Below are 16,287 nucleotides of genomic sequence, written 5' to 3'. Positions count from 1 at the left end.
CGATTTTGGCTTCTTATCGATTTTTGTACCAAAAAACGATTTTGGTAAGATGTCTCTTCGCTCTAAATTGAGAGTCAACATTAAATGTTATTAAAATAATTATAAATAAAGAATGGAAGTAAAAATATTCATTCAACTATATATACTCAACAACTCAAAAGCAGCATAAATTAATTGAAGTTTTTTCCACTGTATCGGTAAGAATTTTAAATGAATAATTAAATCTTCGAAAAGCATCAATTAGTTCGAATTGAATTGAAAAGGAGCATAAATCACAACTAATTTTACCTTCTCACGTACATGCGAATTTAAATGCAATGGCGAAAATGTCATAAATTATGATAAACCTATTGGGATGGGCAGATGGTGGCAAGAGTGTGATAGGAAAGAGGGGTTAGTTTGAAAATGTGTCGGTATAACATACGTATTCGCATTTGTGTTGAACATTGTTTGGCTATTATTAGTATATTTTAGCGTTAGTTTTTGGTTTTGTCCGATGTTCGCAATTGAATTGAAATGAAAACAATAGATGTAGAAGTGAAATGTATCTAGTAAATAAATCGTAAATTGTAAATAAATGTTAATCAATTTAGAATTTTGATTATATATCCATATAACTCATCAAAATGTACGGAATTTGGCGAATGGTTACAGTGTGTGAATGGGTAAACGGTTGAATGTGAATTGTATGCAGCATTGATCTATTACATACAAATATACAATGCAAAAGTACACAATGCACATGGCATAAATGTTTGTCCACGTATGTATATGTGCGATGTGCCACAATCATGTGCATTTTGAATTAATAAAACGATATTATTATTTAATTTGGCTAATTAAATGCATATCAACGTTTGGTGAGGCTATCACTGATTTTATAAATTAACTATGCTTCATACTGTCATGTTTACTAGTGCATTAATAAATTTGCTTCCGGCGATAACAAACTGACGGTATTTGGGTTTTCCATTGTTTATATCGATTATCTGGCGAAATATGTATGCAAAATGTCAAAGTTCTCAGATCAGAAAGAGCACGGCCAATCGTGTAGTACATGTGTGCATTTGACCATTCTGATTTATAAGAATGGCACTTTCAATCGTTTCTTCTTCCTCTTTTTACGCCTCCAACAACCTATGCCATGCAGTTCATGAACGATTTTAACTTTCAGTACAACAATAACAAGAAACAATTTGTGTAAAATATAATAATTTCGTTTTATTTCACTAATTTGAATATGCTGCCAATTGATATTACAGAATTATTGTAATCGCAACATTGTCGGTTAGTGTTTGCGTTAAATTTGAGCAAACAAAAACGTCGATCGTTCGAAATATCATATGTGTATGATTTGTCTTATATTAGATTAGTCAAAGATGTATAACTGTGTGTGTGTTTTTTTATCTCCTCTTTCTCGCGTCGCTGTTCTATTAATATACATTCTTTACGACATTAGAAATAACAAGTCCCTTTCTCGAGAAGCACTTCTGGCAACAAAACTATTATTTCACCTATTTTTCATTTAAAAAAAGCATTCTATTCTGCGGGCGACTCAAAACACGCTCAAGTTTATAAAATAAATACAGAAGTGATATTTGTCTCTTTAAACAATGTCTCTTTTTTATGTAAATATATATGTAAAAAAAGTGAAAACTAAATTTTACGTTATTAGTGTCTATTTAAAAATGTCGATTATGTTTCTTTTTTTATTGTAACTTTGTTTGTCATCCATTTCCTCTTAATTTGCTTATATAATTAATACCATTAATTTATTTCGTCTATTTTTTTTTTTTTTTCATTTGTCTCTCTTCGAAACGTCTCTGTATCTGTTATAATTATATAGAGTGAGCGCAAAACATACACGTAACAACAAAATCATAAGTTCATTATGAGTCAGATGAAAACCGTTTGATAAAAATATATATTATTCAATGAAAAAAAAAGATTCTTCTATAAAATTACAAAAAAAGATGATCTATTTTATGAAAACGGAAACGAATTTCTGAATTGGACGATATTTAAACCATAGTAAGGCAGCCGGCTCCCATACCGAATCCAACACCTAAAAAAAAACGCACAAAGCAAATCATTGTTTCCGTTTGATGGGGTTCAAAATAATGTTTTTTTCTATTACCTTTCGGACCGTAATGACGATTGTAACAACCTCGGCAGTAGATTTCATTATCTGGTGCATCGCACAAATTTGTTGAGTCTAATGATTTATGGCAATCGCTGCATGAGAAGCAACGTTTGTGCCAATGACGATTTTTGCTAATCATCTTTTCAGCTTCGTAAACTGGGAATCCACAACGTTGACAACCAGAGCCAGCAGGAGCCTTTTGACCACCGAACGCTCTACCATCAGGGCTATCATAATTGAATTGATTTGTTTAATAAATGGAATTTAATAATAATCACAAAAATGACATTATGACATGAGTCTACTCACTAAGCAATTGTTGATTCACCGCTGGTTGACACCAAAGTTGGTGAGTGACCATAACCGAAACCTAATTTGATCAAAATTATAAGAACCAATAATATAAACCAATCACAAAGAGAGATTCAATAGTCATACCTTTTGGTCCAAAGAGTTTGGCGTAACATGAACGGCAATGGATTTCACGGTCGGGCCCATCGCAAGCAAGTGTTGAATCTAATGGTCGATGGCATTCAGCACAGTTGAAGCATTTTTGATGCCATATTGATCCTTTGGCCAATTGTTGTTCAGCCGCAAACACAGCTCCGCCGCAACGTGGACAACCCTGGCCTGGTGCAGCTTTAATCGATGTTGTATCCGGATCAGCGAATGGTTTGGATTGCGAAATTTGTTCTTCACTGTATTCAATGATTCAATTAGTTCAAAACTATTGAAGATAGATAAAAACTATTTTACTTACGTCAATCCATCGGTTTGAAGGAAACCAGATCCGCATGCGAAACCATAACCTATTTTCAAACAAAATCATCATTTTGAATAAATGCATTGAATTCCTATGTTGCACATGAAACCAGCGAATTTATATTTATCAAATTCACACCATACCAGCTCTATTTCACTCTGACAAATTGCCAAAAAAGAATTTAAACATTTTTACCATACAATTAATAAATCGAAAAATTCACTCGGAAATAAAATTGGTATGGTGTTTGGAATGAATATATAATGCAGTAACTATACGTATAAAACGTACCATGAGGTCCCCATTTTTTTCCTGAATGATAAAAACGAAAACAAAGAGAAAATGTCAAGAAAGTCGCATTCAATTAATATATTGATGTGTTCGCCTACCGTAGCAAGTTTTACAATATACATCTCTGTCGGGTCCATCGCATGCGATAATCGAGTCAAGAGTCTTGGTGCAGTCTTTGCATTTAAAGCATTTGCGATGCCATTCGCGTCCTTTTGACAACACCAACTCAGCCGCAAACACAACACCACCGCATCGTGGGCATCCTTGTCCTGATTTTTTTTTGTGAAAATCACAATAGTTTTTAGCAATCAATGCATATCTTTCAAAAAAAACACACAATGATTACCTGGTGGAGCTTGAATCTTGGCCGTATCGATGGAGTATGTTTTTGGAGCCAGTTCACTTTTAAATTGAAAAATAAAACATCAGATAAAAAAGAAAAAATATTCGGTTACGATATAATCACAAAAAATAAGCATACGTTCATTAAACTCTATTTTAAATACATTCGTGTCAATTTTGGGATTCGATACATCACACACAATGACATACAGCAGTATTCAGCCATTCGCAATATTCTAAAAATACACAAAGCATTCAATTCATTAAACCCACACAGTATCAGATTGCGCAATTTAACGCATCTACGTCATCCAAATAAAATTAATAACTGGTACCCCGAACATGTGTTTTAGTCACAGAAAGTTTAGAAAATGTATGATTGTAGCAAAAAAAAAAGATTTACGACAGAATTTATTTAGTACGTCATTCAACTTGAAACTGTGATTGAATGGAATATCGCAAGCACAACATAAATCAATCAAACTTTTACTGTCACTTATTTTTTTTGCATTTTGATGCGTTACCACGAAATAATATGTTAATTATTTCTTTTTGTTGAAAAATACACAAATCTATAACAGTGCATTCATACTGTTAGCTAATTTTTATTTTTGCACCGATACATCTATGCCATTCATTCGATTTGATGCCAGTTTGGAACACATAATTTTTCGAATATGCTGTATGAATTGAATATTAAACATGTAAATGGACATTTTTTTTATTCAATCGTTTTAAGATTAGAGAGAATTTAATATATTTTGTATAGAAAAATCGACATGTAAAAAGGTAGGGCACAATGCATTGAGACAAAAGAGATACCTTTGCCATTCTTTATCTCTAATATCGGACATCAAGCCCAGAGAAGAGAAGCCAATATGACCATAGCCTCTGACACCATAGCGTTGTGCATAGCAACCTAAATACAAATTCATTACAATTACTCTCGGTTTGTTTTAACCATCAGCCGTATCCACTTTTCATGCGGAGGAATTATTTCTTTATTGTGGTTTTCATCGTTCACAATTCACACAACATACACACAAAACAATATTGATACAGAAAATAACCCGACTTACTTATTTTCGTGGGTCTCACTTTGTAGAGTACCTCCACCTTGACCGTAGCCATAGCCCTTTGGACCGAATCGCTTGGCATAGCAAACTGTTTTTTTTATACCATATTTAGTTACATAATGATAAAAAAAATATACAAATTTTAGTCACAATATGAAGCAATGAAGAAATTTGATGAAGCAATGAAGAAATAGGACAAATGCCACGCCATTTTACCATATTTTTTTAAAAACTGAGATCGAATTGGTAAACGCGTTGTTTCGGAGACTGTTTCTCAGAGCAATACATGTGAAGATGACTCCTTTGGCTCATCAGAGCGCTCCTCTTCACATGTATTGCTCTGAGAAACAGTCTCTGCATTTTGTTTGCATTCATTCTCATTTTTATGTAAAAAGGCCGTTTATTTTTTGCAAAAAAAATCTTTCTACGTTTTTAGCAATATTTTAATAATTCTAATAATTGGAAGCACAAATGTTAGCAGGTACAAGAAATCGTTTTTTTTTTTATTTATTAAAGATATTTTATTAAAATTTTAAATTTATTCAAAAAAAAGAACACTTTCAACAGAAACTTTACTTAAATCTGAAGTTCGTAAATCACAAGGCTAAAAAGTTAGACGCACAATTTTGAATTGCTTTCTAATTACTAAACGTCCACTGTACTTTTCACATGTACTTTCCTTATTAGTTTCAACACAAAATATGCTATATTTAATTTAATTAGTAAGCCATTTTCAGTTAGGATAGCACAGATATAGTTTTGAGTGACACACATAATCAAATATTGACATTAGTGGATGCATTGTGAAATATTACTGCGTTTGAACTTGAATGATCCAATTTGAAATGAAGAAATTTCTTATTATTGACATTGGTCCAGATTCAAAAAAAAAACTTTGAGCTGATGATTGTAAATAAAATATTATCAAGAAAATCGCGATGAAATAGATTTGAAAAATGCGAAAAAGATCTGGTAGCAAATGATTAAATAGAGAAAAAGAGAGAAATCCAAAAAAGCTTTTGTGAGTTGCAAACCAAACCAAAAGTTGATTGCACACACCTTTGCAGTAAATATCCTTATCGGGACCTTCACAACAGTTAACCGAATCTAGACGTTTTGAACATTCGCCACATTTGAAACACTCTTTGTGGAAGCCCTAATGTTGGGGAAAAAATGTAAATATTCACAAATTGTTGCTTGATTTATTTCGATGACAACGAAACGTTTTATCGAAGAAATGTATAACCTTTGAACGAACAAATATTTATTTTGAGGTTTTATGATATGAATATGACAATAATATTGTTAAGTTCGAATGTGAGAGATTTTCCAAATAGAATAAATTGAATTGCCTTTCGATTCTTTCCACAAATTGGGTTGATTTAAGCTAAAGGATTTATAAATTGCAGCATCCGAATCAATTAATAGTAGGTAATGTGACCACTTACAACATTGAAAATGAAAACGTGCATGTCTTTGGAATTTGATCGATTCAATTCGGTCGCGATTCAGATTTCAGAATATGAATTATCTTGGATTGTTCTGTAATGAGATCGCTTATCATGTGCACCATATCGATAGAGAGTATCATCGAAACGACTCGTCTTGTTGAGTAGTGAATGAAGAATCAATACTACGTTTCGTTTTCGTGTGGTTAAACCGACTTAAAATTGGATTCAATAATGTTTACTACATTGGAGCGACTACCGTCTAGTGTTGACGGTCTGTCACGAGAATTCAATAAATTCGTGCAATTTAATGAATCTCTGGATTCAGTTTCGTTGAATGCTTTTATGGTCAGCTTAAATCCATCTTTGTTCTATTGATTAGATTTTAAGCAAATGTGATTTCGAAACAAATGGAAACAAATATAAAATAAATAAATAAATGATAAAATAAAATAACAACACGTATTTAACGAATCAACAATGAAACGGTGTGTTTGTCGTTGGAGACTCAAAAAACAAATAGAAAATAAAATATAACATTTAATGGGAATATATCATCGTGGGTATTATATTCGTCAGTATAACATTGAGACGATCAGACTAAGACAGAGAAAGACAGACAGGTGCTAGATACAAGTGCATATGGTATTTGTACCTCGACAATATATTTCTTTATCAGGCCCGTCGCAGTGCATGGTTGAGTCCAATGTTCGATTGCAAACCAAGCATTTGAAGCACCGTCTGTGATAGCCCTAACCCGAATCACGATACAATGCATGTAAATTAACACCATATTATTAACGGTATTTCAAAAGAGAAGGAGACAATTTTTTGACGTGCATTGTCGCGCGACGGCAAAATATAAGAAAGAGAAAGAACTCAAGTTAAAAACAATTTGTATCGTGTTGTTGAATGAAAAAAAAATCGTGAATCAAATTTGATTTGATTGAGACACAGCATTAACACTTTTTTTGTTATACGTGTGTGTAAAGGTCTTCTTCGTGGTTGGTGATGTTTCCTTTCACTTTTGATAAAAATAAACATACTTGCCTTTAGCAATAACATTAAATACTTACTCTTCCGCGTGCCAACATTTGTTCGGCGGCGTATACCCATCCACCGCATCTTGGACAACCTTGTCCTTCGGGTGCCTTCAAAATGACTCGTGGTTCCAAACATGCACCGTTTCGAACTCCTCCATCGCCATTCCTATTATATATTTTGTTTGTTTGTTGAGTTGTTATGGATTTTGATTTTTGTGTATGCATTCGTCCCGATCAATGAGTGTGAGAGATAGTTTTGAGTTTGCGATTTCGTTTTTCGAGTATGTTTTATTTTGTGCGTATGAGGGTGTGCATGTGTGTGTGTGTAATTTTGAAAATCGTGTTTGTATTCATTTTTTTTTTGTATGAAAAAAGAACCGGAAAAAAGAGAATTGTATTAACAAACTTGTCGTTTGGAACGTTTTTAATTGTGAAGTTAGCATTTTTAATAAGTTTGAGTGCAAAAAACGATTTTAGCTGTGATATAAAGAATCGTATTTTTTAAATCATTTTTATTACTCGTCAGTTGTGTTGCGATCGAAAGCTATTAACTGATTAGGAATTTTTTTTTAAATGGTGCATTGAAATTAATCAAATGTTTGACTCAATTGTAAATTATTTATAAACGTTTTTTTTTTTAATTTTTGACCGAACTCCCGCAATGACTTTTGTCATTTTTTAGTTTTCGGTACATAACCAGAATTGAATGTTAAATTGAATTGAATGGAACATTTTACTGAATTTGTTCCAATGCATCTGAGTGGTTTTATGACACCTTTTTCCCTTTCATTTCCCAGCAAGACGGAGAATGTTTAGTTCTTGTTTTGGGGCACAATTTCCTTATCCCATGAAATAAAACAAAATTAAATCATAAAAGAAATGTGTTAGTCACTAATCACTACGAGAGATCATCATTAAAATTGGTGATGATCAAACGAAAGCAAAATGACAAACAATCATTTTTGCGATGCTTATTCAAATGTTAAAAATTGGGTCCCATATCGAAAGGTAAACGCACTTAAGAAAACACTTGCAATTGGTAAAATGTGTTAAAATTAGGTTACATGGGCCGCGGCCAAATGGTAGTTTTTTTTTTTTTTGTTTGGAATATTCTCACCCGTTTGCAAATCAGGAAAATCATCATCTCGAAATGCATACCAGATATATTGGGATACCATATTTATAAGTTTATCTATTGCACATACATAACTTTAACTCGAATCTTTATGCAAACTAATATCTATACTATGTTTTACTTTGGACACTTCTTATGGATCTCTCAAACTCATTTCATTGGACTTATGATTCAAAAAAAATAAGAAAAAAAATCTCAAACCAAAAAAGAAAATTCTATGGAAAGAAAAGATGGTGTGGCGAACAAAAATATTTCCTATCAAACTGAATTCAGGAAAAACGCATGTATTTTATTTGTTTTGTTTTGCTTTGGAATCGAACCAATGTTTGTGTGCTTCATTTTATTCAAATTGTGTATATTATAATATTTGTTTACACGTGAAAAAAATTTGTTACACAGTTGGTTAATGACAAAAAAAAATGTTGATACTCAAAGGATCGATACCGCGCGCATATTTGGTGGTCAACAATAAATAACAAACAAAACAAAAACTCATTGTTCACTACATCTATACAAAAACACAGAGAGATAAAAACTCACTAAATTAGGTGAAATTTTGAGTGGTTAGGCTAATTTTTGAATTTTGTTTGTTGTTGTTTTGTTTTGTTTTCCTCAACGTAAATATGGATATATGGATTGTAAAATTGTGATAAATTTTTTTTTTTGGGTATCAGTGTGATCAACAAAAAACATCGAAAAAATATTATCTATATATTTATATTCGTATACGGGCAAAAACACATATTTTCCTAATTTTTATAACATGTGAATGATAACAGATATACATAGATTGATTTAAACAAAACATTCGTTTTTGATTGTGGCTTTATTCTATGTGGTCCTTTATGCACGTTCTGCGGATGGATTTATTGTGTGTTTATCTGTTGAACGGACAAAGAACAAGGGATTGTCATGCATGTTGTTTTTTTCATTTTTTTTACAACAAAAAAAAGATTACATAAAAATGAAATGACTCGAGAAGATGTGCTTTTGAGCACATAAAAAGCTTGCTGAATTAAACTTTTGAATAATATTGCTTTCGAGAAGCTTCGGTCATTCTCAAAAACACCAATTCTCGGGCCAAAACAAATTAAAAGAAAAAGAACTGAAAATAATTCACAGAAATCAAATATAATAATGACACATTTGGTAAATTGTGAGGCAGTTCATAAACAATTTCTTCGATTTTTTTTTTATTACATTTTTATTTTTGTAGTAAGAATGAAAAATATATATATATTGCGGAACATGGCCGCAATTTGGCAACTGTTTGTATTATAATCATTTCGTTTGGAATGAAAGACGAAATTAATTTAATTTTCAATAGTTTTTAATACGAGCGCTCATCATACAGCCATTATCATCAACAATAATAATAATAACAAAACGATGATTTGTAGTTGATTGATTGGACTCTTGCCGTTTGTTCGTTTCATTTCTCATTTTTTTTACACAAGATTTCTTTTTATTTCTCTTTTACTTTTACTATGAACATTTTGTCTTCATTAGGAGCCTTTCCAATTACTTTTTAATTAGTTTTTAGGAGTGCATATAATGTAGTTTGTTTTTGGCGCAGTTTATACAATTATTATTTGCTTGTCATTCGAAATTTTGCACAAAAGAAACTGAAATAAAAATAAAATTCCATGGTCGCACTGTTAACTCTAGCCGTGTGTCAAATAAAAAAACAATCTAAACAATCATAAAAGAGGTGATTGATGCCGTTAATAGCGCAAAAAATAGAATTGAACAAGAGATAGCAAAAATGAATATCAAGTGTTGTTGTGCATTTTTGTAGTATGTTCTTTTTTTGTAAAAAATGAAAATGAAATGAAGGCTAATCTGAGAGCTGTTGGTCAGCAATGAAAAATGAGCAATGAGCCGAGCAATTTTGAGCATATATAATTAGTAAGTACTAACTGTGTGGTTTGTCTATCATATTATTACTCATTAGGTGATTTTTGTTCGACATTTCTGCTGTGATTTCACATGTGAAAATCGGTGCTTTGAATGTGTGCATGTGTGTTTGTGTTTTTTTTTTTTGTGGTTGATTTGGAATGCTCAGCTAACAGTGTATGAGAATGTATTTAAATTATTCAGTTTATGAAGAAAAAAAAACATATAATGTTATTCAATCAAATTCCAACCAAATGATGTGGATATTCTTCTGCATATTTAGTCAAACAAATGGAACAAAAAAAAAATATTTTTACATGCTTTTCTATGGAAATTATAGCACGCATTTGTTTTTTTCTTTGCTTATATTTATTTTATGATCAATATTTAATGGCATGGAAAAAAATTGAAAATTAAATTATACTTCGTTCAGTTTATAGAGTTCAGTTGTCGGTTTATCAAATTTGTCATTTATGAAATGCCTGCAATACAATTTCATTTATATTCAATGAATTTAAATCGACACTCTTTAACATTTCATTTCGAGAGATGTTTGTTTTTTTTCTTCTATTTTATGTTGTTTTTATCTAAATTTCTTTAAAAAAAATGTTCGCTACTCATTATACCTAAGGAAATGTGTGTGTATACTGTATATGTCAAATCTAGAATGTGCAAAAAATGTGTCGTTTGACCCTACTGAAACTATTTATAATTGATATACTGTTTATTAGTAATTCAAAACAATTACATTATACCACAAGAACAACAACAACAATCGAATATTTTGATTTAAAAAAAAAGTTTATTACAATAAGTCAAATGCAAAAAACCAACACGAACAAAAAAGAAAAATGATCAAAAAAAATATTGGAAATCAATTGAATGGTTAAACTATATAGTAGGTATAAATTTAAAACAAAAGAAGATGGGATAGAGTATAGTTGTGAAGTTTCAGATAGAAGAGATAAGGAAAGGCCCCCAAAAAAGATAGATGTTATCAAGACTATGTGTGTATGCTCACGACTACATTTTAAATTATGAATCATGCGAAAGAATTTATGATAGATAGCAATTTCGAAAACTTTTTCACAAATTTCGTTACCATTTCCAATTCAATATACGTACTTCTGCTTTATTATGATTATTTTTGACGAAATTTTGTGAAATTTTACGAAGCTATCTAGGACAGAAAAATGATGCCCTTTGTAATTAGATTCTTTCGGACGAATCGATAAAAAAGTGTATGTGTGTGTGAGAGAGAGAGACACGAGTCTTTATTCGATTTACAACACTTTTCATTCTCGCCGTTTTATGTGAAATAATGATAAACACATTGTTTCGTTTTGGTGAAAAAATGGCAATGGAACATTTTCTACATCATTTTTTTATTTTTTGTGTATGTGTGTCTTTGATTTCAGTAACAATGATCAATGATCTACGTATTTTTATGTAAATAAATAATTAAAATTTAAGTACTCACTGGTTCTGAAGATGGGCACCAGAGTCCATTGACAAGCAACCGGCACCACCGCCGAAACCATAGCCTTTTGGACCTGTACGAAATTTGAATGAATCTTAAGCTTTCTTTTTTGTTCTAATAAAGTTTAAAGCAAACAAAAAAAAATGTAACTCCAATTTAAATTACCGTATTTACGACCATGGCAGTTTTTGCAGAACAATTCCTTTTCATGTTCTGTGCAGTTTGTTGAGTCCAACATTTTGTTGCACATTCCTGTCGATAAACACAATATTTAAATTTGAAACCGATCATTTGATAGGCGATTCGATTTTGGTGAAATAAATGACACATCATCCTATATCCATATCCTAACAAAATACTTACCGCATTTGAAGCATGATTTGTGGAATTTATATCCGCCTGTTGACAAAACAAATACATTTTTTGATTGCTTTCGATATCGAAATAAAAGATGAGAAATCGATGGTTGAAAAATACATACCTGCAACACGTTCTTCGGCTGCGTATACGGATTTACCGCATTTTGGGCATTTTGGGTTATCAGCTGGGACGAAAGGCATCTTTTAAGATTTATAGGCTGCAATTTAAATACAAACATCAGTATTATTTATTTTATCAAAGAATTGCAATTTAGAAAAGTCTTTTTTTGCTACATGATAATGTGATCACGCTTTATTTGCATCTCTTTGCAGATTAATTTGGTGTAATTCATTTTTTTATTGGAAATTCCAACAAAAACAGCGGTGATTACGAAACATATGGTCGATTAAAAATATCACCTAATCAAAAATACCGAAAAGTGGTGAAATGTTTTCTCTCAATTTGGCGTCTTTATTTATGAAAATTATGTTATTAGTGCGATGTTTTACATTTGAATCGGCAAGCTGTGAACTTATTTATAGAATATTTTCCACGGTGCGATGCATAAAACACGACGAGTGGAGAAAGAAGAAAAAATCGAATAAAAGAAGTAGAAAAAGAAGAAGAAGAAAAACCAGCACCATAAGCTATTTTTAATCGTGCTGTCGGAAAATTCGAAAAAAAATTCGTGAAAATGTGTGAAATTGGATCGTTAAGAATTAGCATCTAGTGTGGAAGAAACATATAAAATAGAAAAGAGACGAAAACAAATATGAACATCGATAATATACTAAGAATGCGTGGGTTGTGTAAGCGTGTGTTGAAAGCGAGAGCTCATGCGACCAGAAACAGTAAAACCGCAAAAACGTGATCATTCAAAAACAAACGTGCAGACGTATGCACGTTTTCGTTGGTTTGACCGATTGCGTTCAGGTCATATTTTGTTGGTTTTACTGTACAGCTATTTGTGATAGATTCTTATGTGTGCGCATTACACTTGCTATTCGCTACGTGAAAACAGTTTTGTATATAGAATTGAGTAAAATGTATTTTCATTTTGAATTGATTTCGAAATGGCTGTCGTCAACAAGCAAATATGAGTCAAACGGAAAGTCATTGGTATTTTATAATTTTCCGCTGGCCAACTTATGTTTGTGATATCATGTGCCACACATTTTGGATTGTGGCTATTTTAAAATCGACCATTCCGCTCCGACTGACCGTATTTGGATGTTTGAGCTCCCGGTTAATTGAAAATTCGACTTCAATCTTGATCAAACTAACCCATTTTCAAGGCTCCGTGGAAACGGGAATTATAAAATGCATGAGTTAATTAATGAATCGTAATGCCGATGACTTTGAAATTGCAATCGATTTGATCTTGAGCAACTCTATTTAGTTTACCACTTTCGATTTTTGCTGTTTTTTTATACGTGTTATTTTTGAGCCCGGATTTGAATGGACTGTTTTTTTTCTCTCTCTATCTGTTTCGCGTAATCGAGAGTACAAATGTATTGTTGGCGCAAAGTATGACTTCGATTATGTAATGTATTTATTTTTTTGGGCCCATTAACAAGTCGCCTGACTCTTTGCGATTTTAAGAAAACGATTCTTTGTACGAGAGAGAGATGGGCTTTATACAAACGATCGCCCATTCTATTTTTGGATGCCGAGTAAAACCTTCACCGGAACGCATACAAAGTTGTATGTGTGTGTGTTTTTTTTATCGTAGTTGCAGTGCAGGCGACCAGCATCAGTTGAAAATCGACAACATCTCGAAACACCGAGAATCGCTATTTATTTTTCATATTACATAAATATACGGCGAGTAAGTTGATTTTTGCGGCTTTGAAATGAGTCGCAACAAATAAATGGGACGTTTCTTTTTTAAAGATAGAAATTGCAACATTCTCGCCTTTATACTAAAAAAAAAAACTGGGCCGACGAATTTGTATGTGATTTATTTCCACAATTTCGGGTGATGTTACATTTGTAAAATGAAAACTTAAAGCGGCTTTTCCGTGATTATTGACATTGTTGTGATGTCGTATAATTAACGCAAATTATTGCAAAAGTTGCACAAATCAAAAATGTGCTATGCAGATGTTCGAATTTGGACACACTGATTTCCAGACGTTTTCAGACCTTTGCATTTAATCCATGTCCAGTTGAAAATATTTATCATGAATTACGTAAGAAAATTTACTTCTTTATTTATTTGGCGAATTGATATGATGCGTAATAATTCAAAAACAAAAAACAACAAATTTCTGTGCAATAAATTGTGTGCGCACAAACGAGGACTAAAAGTTGCAACTGGCCAACTTGAAAATAAATATATGTGACAATTTTTCGATTGAAACAACACACTTTCACTTTCTTCCTATTTTAATATACTGAGACAAACATGTCATAACTGAAAATCGATTGAATCGGTTACAATCTAAAGCACTCTCACAAAATTACACCGTTTAATCGTTTGGATGTCGAAAAACATTGGAACTATAAGAATTCCACTGAGAAGCGATCACACGATTATTTGATAGCACCAAAACTAGAACTTTTGAATCGATCACCATTATTATATAAATTTTGGAAACGAAAATTTTCCAATAAAAAATCAAAAAAAGAACGCGAAAAATTATTTTGCAAATTTTATGGATAAATTAAATTTGTGTTTTTTTCTGTTCAGTTAAAAGACTCGTACCTGATCGAAATCAAAAAAATTTCAAAGAATAAATTCCAGATAGAATTAAGACTGCGTGTAAGAACTTGATGTGTTCTCTTGACTACCACAGCGTTCGAATTGATTTGGAGGATATCGTTGCAGATGGTAGTCTATATGTAAGGATCAGTTGAACGTGTTCGGGATTTCCATTCGATCGATTCGGTGCAGTTCGGCTCCCAAAACACTTAACAACGTACGCATGAAAAAGACCACCATATCCAACAATCAAATCGATTTTCCCATTCATTTCCACGGTGCATTTTCACTTGGCGGACAGAGAAGACGAAACGATCGAGACGACATGTGATCGATATAGTTCTGTCTCGTTTTCGTTTTATTTTAGTTTTTTTTTATTATTGTTCGAAACACAAACGCCGCTACGATTTTGTCTATTTGCGCAACACTAGTGATGTCAAGCAAACATTTTGGCGATGTGTAACAGAAACAGAAACAAAAACAACATTTGTATTTTGACGCTATGTGTTTTTAGTTTTACGACGACCACTTTTGTGAATTTTGTCGGTGTTGATTGTTTTAGCTGTCGTATATGTCGAACATATGTGTGTATAAAGAGTTTCTTTTTCTCTGTTTTTTTTTTTCTCAAATGATTTTCATTTCATTTACTACATTTACATTGGCATAACCACCATACAATGTAGAGAGAGAGAGAACGTCTTTCATTCGTACAGTGTTTCGTCTAAATCGCACTGGCACACATAATACACACCAAATTAAATGGCGACTTACCAATTTTAACAGTATATTTGGTAATCGAGGAGAGACGAACTCGGGAAGATAACGAAGCGCATTTTTCAAGAATGATGTAAACAGGTAATATTTGAGTTGAATGTTGATCGGTATCGAATGTTCTATACAAGCATCTATAGACCATATAGATTCTTCGTCACAAACAACAAATTATGGAGGCCAATGAGACGAATGTTTCTCTCTCTCTGAGTTATGAGTAATCGTGAGTAATATTTAAATTTATTCTGCCAACGTCATCTAATGCTCGTTGAAGTTATATTTTTGCACTGTTGTCATGGTGTTTCAGTGAGCATATCCAAAATTGACGGTTCTCTCTCATCAATTTGCTCAGTTGTCAACTGGTGCATAGTATTTTGCTCTCATTTTTCTTTAACATATATTTCAACATGTACATTTATCGAAACGATTTGCCGCACCATATAAAGACGTCAAAAACGACACTCAATCAATTCGCAACTTTTTGAATATTATCATCATTCGAATGCAGTTTTCCAAATAAAAATTAATTAAGTGTATTACAAATCAATCAAAATTAATCGATCTTGAATAAAAATATATCATGTTTTAATTTAAATTAGGTGATAATTTGACTATTCATACGTAAAAAACATAAAACGAAACGATCATTGGTCAAAAGATGTCCAGAAGTCAAATAATCATATCATTTCATTGTTGCTTTCCTCTGGTGAGCTTTTTTCCCTATGTTTTACAGTCACGCGCGTATGTATGCGCTCGAATGATCGATGTGCAACAAAATAAGTACGGAAATGTTTGAGATGTAGTTTATTTAGCCGGACAATATATGGGTCCATTT

The 16,287-nt window shown here is 32.1% G+C and overlaps 1 protein-coding gene across 2 annotated transcripts; it reads right to left on the bottom strand.

Moving 5' to 3' along the window:
- Window positions 1-1,784: 1,784 nt before the first annotated feature.
- LOC116352005 (muscle LIM protein Mlp84B-like) lies at window positions 1,785-14,818 on the bottom strand. Of its 2 annotated transcripts, none has more exons than XM_031784177.1 (16): window positions 14,685-14,818; window positions 12,099-12,194; window positions 11,981-12,016; window positions 11,783-11,869; window positions 11,618-11,690; window positions 7,140-7,272; window positions 6,719-6,815; window positions 4,362-4,458; window positions 3,544-3,599; window positions 3,296-3,466; window positions 3,198-3,218; window positions 2,904-2,952; window positions 2,582-2,841; window positions 2,453-2,513; window positions 2,138-2,370; window positions 1,785-2,065 (listed from the first exon to the last, which is right to left on the bottom strand). In XM_031784177.1, exons 2-16 carry the CDS (start codon window positions 12,175-12,177, stop codon window positions 2,022-2,024), a joined length of 1,497 nt encoding a protein of 498 aa, XP_031640037.1. In that variant the 5' UTR covers window positions 12,178-12,194; window positions 14,685-14,818; the 3' UTR covers window positions 1,785-2,021. The 2 variants fall into 2 exon arrangements, with proteins under 2 accessions (XP_031640037.1, XP_031640038.1); XM_031784178.1 differs by lacking the exons at window positions 4,362-4,458; window positions 6,719-6,815 and adding exons at window positions 4,619-4,703; window positions 5,675-5,771.
- Between the last annotated feature and the right edge of the window lie 1,469 nt (window positions 14,819-16,287).

This window comes from Contarinia nasturtii, unplaced genomic scaffold (genome assembly GCF_009176525.2).
Source record: "Contarinia nasturtii isolate CC-2019 unplaced genomic scaffold, AAFC_CNas_1.1 Cnas_scaffold_187, whole genome shotgun sequence".
NCBI lineage: Eukaryota > Metazoa > Arthropoda > Insecta > Diptera > Cecidomyiidae > Contarinia > Contarinia nasturtii.
Note: the sequence above shows the minus strand (reverse complement) of the source record. Positions and strands in the feature narration are given on the sequence as shown.